Source organism: Saprolegnia parasitica, assembly GCF_000151545.1.
Source record: "Saprolegnia parasitica CBS 223.65 unplaced genomic scaffold supercont2.3, whole genome shotgun sequence".
Lineage (NCBI taxonomy): Eukaryota > Oomycota > Saprolegniomycetes > Saprolegniales > Saprolegniaceae > Saprolegnia > Saprolegnia parasitica.
In genome coordinates this window covers 648,854-657,265 of record NW_012156397.1, presented here as the reverse complement: position 1 = coordinate 657,265, position 8,412 = coordinate 648,854, and the positions used below count along the sequence as shown (strand labels likewise).

The following is an 8,412-nucleotide window of genomic DNA, read 5'->3' as shown; positions in this document are numbered from 1 at the left end:
GTCGAAGGGCTCGTGTACTTGCACTCGCTCGACATTATCCATCGGGACATGAAGTCCAAGAACGTGCTTTTGGACTCGAAGAAGGGCACGAAGCTCTCGGACTTTGGCGTCTCGCGCGAAGACACGCAGGAGACGATGACGGTCGGCGTCGGCACGTACCGCTGGATGGCGCCCGAGATCCTCCGTGAAGGCCACTACACGGTGGCCGCCGACATTTACTCGTTCGGGATGATCCTCACCGAGTTTGGGTCGCACATGATCCCGTACTCGGACATGAAGAACCCCAAGACGGGCAAGGCGCTCGTCGACACAGCGCTGATTGGCCTCGTGCTCAACGGCGAGATCCGGCCAACGCTTTCGGGCGATATGCCCGAGTGGGTTCGCGCCATGGCCATGCAGTGCGCGGTGCCCGACCCGACCGAGCGCCCGACCGCGTACGAGCTCTCGACGATCGTGCGCAAGCACACGGCTGTGATCATCTAGCGCCAACGATCAACGACGCGATCTGAAATGTTGAGAATTAACGTAATTTATGCGATTTATACGAGAAAAGACGGTGTTTTGAGTGTCCCAAGATACATCTGCATCTGGTGCCGGTCATGTCCACGAACAAACGAACGAATGAACACGCAAGCGAGTGACTGTCGATTCACGACGACCCTCCTCTCTTCACCGCAGGCACAGTGAGTAGCATCAACTGTCGCGTTCCTGCAGCCAATACCACGCTGCAATTTTTGATATTTTTGAAATTTCGACAAACCGATAACCAGTACAGGCGACGTGACGGCGTCGGAAACTTGAGGAAACTCCATGGGACGCTGTCCAGGGTACCATGACTGCACAAGGCTCTGCAGGCAAGCTGCATGCATGTGGGACTCGCCTTCCGTGCCAGAAGACGGGGATATGTTGTGACATTTGGTGGTGATCTTGGCCTGTTTATGGTCGCGTCGCACCCTCTTTTTGTCAAAAGAGTGGTGTCGGACTCGCAAGACAGTTTTGAGATTGCCATTCCACCACGCGGCTGCATGGTCACGGTCTCGTGCGCTCCCAACCTCGTGCTCTGCACGTCCTCGGACGGCGGCGTCTCGGACTGCTATAACCCCAACCACTTTGGCTGCTGCGCCGGGCGCCTCTACTCGATTCGCCTCGGCGGCCCGCGCCAGTACTGCTGCGTCGACCCGAAAACGTACGTCCAGACCGTCGCCGACGCTTGCCCAACGACTGCACCCGTGGCGACGAATGTGTCGACCGCAGCGACTGATGGCAGCCCGACCATCTCGCCCAACGAGACCAGCGCGCCGCCAAAGGGCGCGCTTACGGGCAACGTGAGCTTTACGATCTCCAAGCAAGCGATTGCAGGTATCGCTGTCGGCAGCGTCGTCGTCGTTGCTATCATTCTCTATCTCTTGTGCCGGAAGCGGCGGAAGCAGCCCCGCGCCTCGTCTGGGTCGGTGGACCTCGCTCGCCCCATCAATTCGACCACCGCCCACACGTCCAACGGCACCGACCTCGGGTTGGATCTCACAGCGCTCACGCGCTGGCGCATCGAGCAGCAAGAGCTCATTGGCAGCCGAACACTTGCCTCGGGGGCCTATGGCGAAGTGAGCCTCGGGTCGTTCCGCGGCACGACGGTCGCCATCAAGTCGTCGCTGCGCAAGAAGGCGACGGTCGCCGACCTCCAGTGCTTCATCGACGAGATCAAGCTCACCGCACGCTTCGAGTCGCCATACATCATCAAGCTCATTGGCGTTGCGTGGTCCAACCCATCGGACCTCCAGTGCGTGCTCGAGTACATGGACATGGGCGACTTGCGCAACCACCTCTCGCAGACAACACCCGAGACGTATCCGTGGACGGAGAAGGTCCAGTGCATCCACAGCATCGTCGAAGGGCTCGTGTACTTGCACTCGCTCGACATTATCCATCGGGACATGAAGTCCAAGAACGTGCTTTTGGACTCGAAGAAGGGCACGAAGCTCTCGGACTTTGGCGTCTCGCGCGAAGACACGCAGGAGACGATGACGGTCGGCGTCGGCACGTACCGCTGGATGGCGCCCGAGATCCTCCGTGAAGGCCACTACACGGTGGCCGCCGACATTTACTCGTTCGGGATGATCCTCACCGAGTTTGGGTCGCACATGATCCCGTACTCGGACATGAAGAACCCCAAGACGGGCAAGGCGCTCGTCGACACAGCGCTGATTGGCCTCGTGCTCAACGGCGAGATCCGGCCAACGCTTTCGGGCGATATGCCCGAGTGGGTTCGCGCCATGGCCATGCAGTGCGCGGTGCCCGACCCGACCGAGCGCCCGACCGCGTACGAGCTCTCGACGATCGTGCGCAAGCACACGGCCGTGGCCATGTAATGTGTCGTTGGCATGCCTCTAATGAACGTTCTTGCTATTCTTTCGCGGTCGATTTCAGTGTATCAACTTGACACTTGTGTGCATTGAGCTACACGCGTTGCTGCAAGCGCTCTTGCTGGCGACGCGCCATGGACGCGGCGGTAGCCACCCGGCGCTGGATCTGGTCGCGGATGGCCTTGAAGAGTGGCTCGGCGCGCTGGTTCACAAGGCACGTGTCGGCCTCGGGATCGGCGGCGGCCTCGGCGCTGCGGGTGCGGCGCGGCGCGACAAACGAGGGCAGTTGATCCGATAGCACTTGTGCGCGGGCATTGATCGCGTCCAGCGTCAGCATCCATCCTGGTGTAGAACTAATCTGCATCGGGTAGGGGTCCACGAGAGGCCTAAACGCGAGCAGGTGATTGATGGGAAACACGCTGGCATCCATGTACCGGGCGCGGAGGTAGAAGAGAGCGTTGGCGTCACTTGGAAGGTACTGCCCGCGGCTACCGCAGAGCGACGACGACGACGTATTCGAGACGACCGTGGCTGCCCATGGCGAAAATGAGTACGGCGATTGGTGCAGCTCGAGCGCGAGCCAGAGCAGTTCGTTCGTCCCGTTCGAGAACGGAATGCGATGTCGCGTGTCGCGCAGGAGGTGCCAGAGCAACGGAAAGGCGTCCGCGACTCTGGTTTTGTGCAGCGCCAGCATCGTCATATCTTGCTCGACGCTCGAGTGGCCGTGCCAGGCCAAGGAGGCTTGTAGCTGCGGCGACGGCGGCCCCGTATGAGCCAGACGAAAGAGGGTGTACTCGAACTGCTGCACGAGTCGGTGGAGGTGCGTGCTCGGAGCGTGGCGGCGGACGTGGCCCGTGAGATAGGCATCGGCGAGCACTTCGCGCTCGTAAAAGAAGAGCGTGCCCGTCTCGACGTACGCTGGCGAGGCCCACAAGAGGCTCGGGTCGGCAAAGACGACGTTTCCAGCGTCCAGAACGATGACGTGCTCGATGGGCGCGTGGAGTAGCGCGAGCAGCGTGAGCGCTTCGCCGTGGTACGAAGCCGCGTCCCGCGTGGTGAGCAAGCCAAACGAGACAAAGTCGGCGCAGGCGTCGTAGACGACCACGTCGAGCTCACGCAGTAGCTCGCGCGAGATCGGCGACAGCGCATCCATGCAGTGGTAGGCAAAGATCGCATCGCGGCTACCAAGCGCACGCACCTCTTTGACCAGCGAGAGCCCGAGCGGCAGCGTGGCGTCCGTGAGGCAGACGAGCAGCCCGCGGTGCGTGGCTTGTCGCAGGCCATGCAGCTGCAGCACGCGCGCCTGGAGCCGGCGGTAGTCAAGCACGTCGTAGCGATAGTAGCACTCGTACACCAGCACGTGCAATAGCAGCATGCTGCAGAGCGCGAGCGCACCAAAGTACACGCAGTACCCGAGCGTCGACCGGACCTTGACCATGGTTCTTGTGTGATTGCGGCCAGCGTATCCGGAGACTCGGTACTTCTTACGGATACCATCGGGACGAATAATCATTTGTTTTTAGGCAATTTTTATTTCATAGCCTGCGCTGGGCGGATGCCACGTTGCGCCGGTGTCCAGCGGAGCCCGCGGGGCGAGCGCCTTGGCGGTGAGAGACGGCAAAGCGCTCGACCTCTCTGCAAGCCAACTGAGAAGGCGCTTGAAGACGTCCCGGGCGCGCAGCAGGTTGCTCATCGCGACGCGCTCGGCGGTGGCATGCGATGGCCCGACGCCCAGGTGCACACATGGGGCCTCGAACGCGGCCTTGAGTACGGTAGTGATCTAATGCACGCTGTGTGAAGCAAATTTGCAGAAGCGACTGCAGTAGTACCTTGGAGGCCGACGTCGTGTGCTGCAGGGACGGCGGAGCTCCCCATACAGTCTCGAGTGTGCGTCGCGCCGCTTCGAGATGCACCTACACGCGAGGTCAGCCTGTTTGAAGACGCGGACACCACGAGTGCCCACCATCGTCGGGTCCTCGCGCCACCACGGGACGTTGGCAGTGACAGCCAGGCGCAAACAATTGCTCGTTGGCAGCGTCTTGTACATGGTACGGACATGCTGCAGCACGAGCTCCGCCGTCGTCTTGGGCTCTTGGTTCGGCACCGTGTGCAGCGTCAGCGTCGTTGTGGCCGAGCGTGCAAGCACAGACGCATTGTCGAGCGATGCCAGCAGCGACGTCAACCGTGGTGCTGGCGCGACAAACGCATCGGGTGCTGCCACGTCATAGAACGCTTGGTCGGTGAAACGACCCGATGTCGGGTCCACGAGGCGATGGACGAGCGCGACGAGGTCCAGCATCGGCTCTCGGACCGCGCCGCCGTGGAAGCCGCCGTGGCAATCCATGCTCGGACCGTCCACCGAGATGGCAACGTCCAGCCGACCCGGCATCGCATGCGCCACGCTTGGCGTCGCGTCGTCGCGCCACGTATTTTCCAGAATCCAGATCACGTCGACCGGACCAAGCGTGCTCTTTTGATCGGCGATCGCATCGTGAAAGCCCCGCAGTTCATGGTCGCCATGCAGGAGGAAGATGACATTGGGCAGCGCGGCACCGTCAGCCAAACAACCCTGTACGGCGGCGAGCGCAGCCACAACTGGACCTTTCCCACGCGCGACCCCACTCCCGTAGAGGTATCCGTCTTGGCCCGTCAGCATGAACGGGTTCGAGTCCGCTGCTTGCACGTCACTAGATACGCTCCAACGCTTAGCCATACTGTGCACGATGTCATAGTACGACGTACTAGTGGCCGCAAATGAGCACTGTTGGCTTGGTCGGGTCGTTCCCGAGCTTCCCAATCACGATCGGGTTGATGTTCGGACCGCAGTGCACCAATCGGCACTCGGCGCCGAGCTGCCGCAGCAAGCCCTACAGTAGTAGGGTCATGCGTGGGACGGCACTAGGGCGTCATGCTCTACCTTGACAAACTTGGCCGCCATCCAGCAGTCGTCGACCAAGTGCGGGTCGACGCTGACGCTCGGAATGCTCACAAACTTGCGCAAGAGGTGGATCATGGACGCGTCGGACGTCTGCTTGTTGTACATGGCGCTGACACTCATGAGACTCGAGTCCATCTTGAGCTTCTGCGGTCGCGGCGGTCCTTGGCTCTCAGTATTGGCGTTGGTGTTGGCGTTGTTGTTGTTGGTGTTGGAGATAAAGTCAATGTCCCACACCTTGACGGTGCTGTCCTCGGACGCGCTAAAGACAAACATCTCGGTGCTGAGAATGCTCGAGACGCCGCCGCGGTGGCCATGGAGCGTGTGCACGCACGCAAGCGACTGCGTGTTCCAGATGCGCACGGTCTCGTCGGCCGAGCCAGAGCAGATCCGGTTCTTGTCTTCGAGGCTGCACACCGTGAGCACCTACATTTGGAGACTCAGCCATGGTCTATTGATACATTGAAAGAATAGACGTACGGCCGCGCTGTGGCCCTTGAGGATGCCGTTGCAGCGCATCGTGTCCATGTCCCAGCAGCAAATCGTCTTGTCTTGGGAGGCTAGGATTGCGGGATCAGACAAAGTGGCTGCAAGTGATTGTACTATGTGTCGTACCCGAAAAGAGCTGGTTGCCGACCGAGACCAGGTCGAGGACGCTGCCGCGGTGACCGTGCAACGACGCCAGCACGCTCATGTCGGCCACATCCCAGCACTACATGTAATAGCGTCGCATGCGCCATGTGCAAACATACATGGACAACGTACGACGATCGAGTTGTCGCTGGAGCATGTAAAGAGGAGCGGTTTCTTGCCATGGGCGCGGGCCTCGGGCGCAATGTAGCGGATGCCGTAGACAAAGCCGTGGTGGTTGCTCATGCTCTGCCACTCGGTCGTCGGCGCCAGGATCGCGCTCAGCGACGACGCGCAGACGCTCGCCACCTTGACGGTCGTGTCCTGGCAGGCCATGAAGAGCGTATCGTTGGTCGACGTCATGGAGAGGATGTGGCCGTTGTAGCCCGTGAGCACTTGGACGCAGGCAAAGTCGCGGTTGCCGTCCCAGACGCGCAGCGTGCGGTCGACAGCCGCCGAGAGAAGAAGCGACGTGGATGGCACGCCGCAGAGGCACGTGATCGAGCGGCCATGGCCGCGAAGGTGATGCGTTGGGCGAAAGGTAGCGAGGTCCCAGATGCTAATGGCATTGTCGACCGACCCAATGCAGAGGCCTATGGGCAGAAGCGCGATGGCCGTGATGGCGGTGGTCTGGCGCAGGCTCATGAACGGCGCCGTGTCGTCGGCGTTGCTGCGGCCCTTGCGCTTCATACTACTACAGCTGCGTCCGGCGAGGGTCGTTGGCGACTGACGCGTCTATTTTCGGTGACACGCAACAAGATTTCTTCCAATTTTGCGATCCCACCCAAACTGCGGTGGGTGCGACCCGAGCGCCGATTACATAACCCGCGCCACGAGAAGAATCACCGAAGCAGTGTTAAGAATGTGGCCGTGGGTAGCCTCCATGCAGCCTGGATCACGCAGTCCATGCCTCACCTTATCGCCAACCGACGGGACGTTTTAAATATTGGCGAGAAAAACGCATTCGGTTCAAGAAGCCAAGCTGCTGACTACAAGGTCGTGGCCGCGATCGCAGGGCGTTGAAGAGAAGGAGCGTCTCGTCTGGCTGCCTTGCGCCAGCGACCAATGCACAGTGATATGACCGCTCCCAGAAGGGAGTGGCAAGCCCGCCGATCGCTTTTGCGAGGTGATCGATCGAATACCTCTCACCCGTCTCTCGCGCTAGGGCGAGGCGTACCGGTACAGTGGTGCGAGAATCAATCCTGATCAATCCTGAATTTCACCCTTGCAAAATCACTCTATGATGAGCCACAGCACCCAGCCCTCCGAGGTGACAAGATCACGTTGAAGTAGCGAGAAAGGGCGCCGGCGTGTCCCTACAAGCCTCCCTGTTCTCTGTGCCTGTGCTTGGGGCTAGCAAACGCAACTGCAGCTTGGAGTTAATATGAACCAACGAGCACACGACTGCTGCACGGTGTAGAAGCAAAGCTCTGGGCTGCAACACGCTACTGCCAGCGAGCAGCCCGCCAAAAAACGTGACACGGGGTCGCCGCGCCTGCTGATTGGGTCGTGCCGCATATTGCCTGCGCCGTGCGCTGGACGTCCAATCGAAAAACGCACTTTAACGTGTACGTTAAACCAAAGGGCAACGCGGCAAATTCCGATTTCGACCATGAAACGCAGGGGAGCCGCCGGTACAGTGCGTCGCGCGGGATGCCATCGGAGGCCGAAGAGAACGATCATACGCACCAGGTGCTCATGTACGAGACGCCGAGCGAGATGGCGGCGAAGGGCCTCCCGAGCATCAACTCATCCGAGGGCCTCGATGCGCACAACAACTCGTTCATGACCTTTCGCCACAAGGCGTCGATCACGGCGCTCGCGATCCTCAAGAAGACGCAGCGCCTCTGCGCCGGCACGCAGGACAACCTCATCGTTGTCTGGGAGCTCGACGAGTTCACGCCCGCGTACTCGCTGCAGGGCCACACGCGCTCCATCACATGCCTCGAGAACGTCCCGAGCACGCAGATCCTCATTTCGGCGTCCGTGGACCAGACCATCCGCGTCTGGGACGGCGACCGCGACTTTGCCTGCGTCCAAGTGCTCACGGGCTACAACGGCCACATCCTCTCCATGACGTCGACCAACGATACGCTCTTCATGGCCTGCCAGGACACGACCGTCAAGGTGGCGAGCGTCTGCGCGTCGTCGCTGAGCGCGATCCTGGCGCCGACGACCGAGTGGCAGAGCATGAGCAACCACCACGGCTTTGTCTACGGCATCCGCTACATTGCGCCCGAGGCCCGCGCCCATGGCAAGAAACCGCTCCTCTTTACATGCTCCAGCGACTACTCGATCGTCGTTCGTTGTCCATGTATGTTTGCACATGGCGCATGCGACGCTATTACATGTAGTGCTGGGATGTGGCCGACATGAGCGTGCTGGCGTCGTTGCACGGTCACCGCGGCAGCGTCCTCGACCTGGTCTCGGTCGGCAACCAGCTCTTTTCGGGTACGACACATAGTACAATCACTTGCAGCCACTTTG

The 8,412-nt window shown here is 60.7% G+C and overlaps 4 protein-coding genes across 4 annotated transcripts in view; 3 read left to right on the top strand and 1 right to left on the bottom strand.

Annotated features, from left to right (window-relative positions):
- Nucleotides 1-483, top strand: part of SPRG_22071 (TKL protein kinase) — a gene marked incomplete at both ends in the record, with an annotated part of 1,190 nt that extends 707 nt beyond the window's left edge. The window contains one exon of the mRNA XM_012339945.1: nt 55-483. Within this exon, the coding sequence (XP_012195335.1) occupies nt 55-483 (429 nt within the window). The remainder of the gene's footprint in view (nt 1-54) is intronic.
- Nucleotides 484-975: 492 nt separating this feature from the next.
- Nucleotides 976-2,417, top strand: SPRG_01430 (TKL protein kinase). The gene has a single exon (XM_012339644.1). The coding sequence runs from the start codon at nt 1,026-1,028 to the stop codon at nt 2,364-2,366; it is 1,341 nt and encodes a 446-aa protein (XP_012195034.1). The 5' UTR covers nt 976-1,025; the 3' UTR covers nt 2,367-2,417.
- Nucleotides 2,418-3,879: 1,462 nt separating this feature from the next.
- SPRG_19042 (hypothetical protein) lies at nt 3,880-6,615 on the bottom strand (the record flags this gene model as incomplete). Its single annotated transcript, XM_012339850.1, has 9 exons — nt 3,880-4,140; nt 4,190-4,273; nt 4,324-4,929; nt 4,978-5,047; nt 5,103-5,227; nt 5,278-5,721; nt 5,776-5,855; nt 5,911-6,007; nt 6,061-6,615. The coding sequence occupies 9 exons, from the start codon at nt 6,613-6,615 to the stop codon at nt 3,880-3,882; spliced, it is 2,322 nt and encodes a 773-aa protein (XP_012195240.1).
- A 1,029-nt stretch (nt 6,616-7,644) lies between these two features.
- SPRG_19041 (hypothetical protein) overlaps nt 7,645-8,412 on the top strand; it is a gene marked incomplete at both ends in the record, with an annotated part of 2,420 nt that continues 1,652 nt past the window's right edge. The window contains 2 exons of the mRNA XM_012339849.1: nt 7,645-8,226; nt 8,280-8,354. Of these exons, the coding sequence (XP_012195239.1) occupies nt 7,645-8,226; nt 8,280-8,354 (657 nt within the window). The remainder of the gene's footprint in view (nt 8,227-8,279; nt 8,355-8,412) is intronic.

Coding starts and splice junctions, on each gene's coding strand:
- SPRG_01430 (XM_012339644.1), top strand. CDS start 1,026: ATGGTCACGGTCTCGTGCGCTCCCAACCTCGTGCTCTGCACGTCCTCG.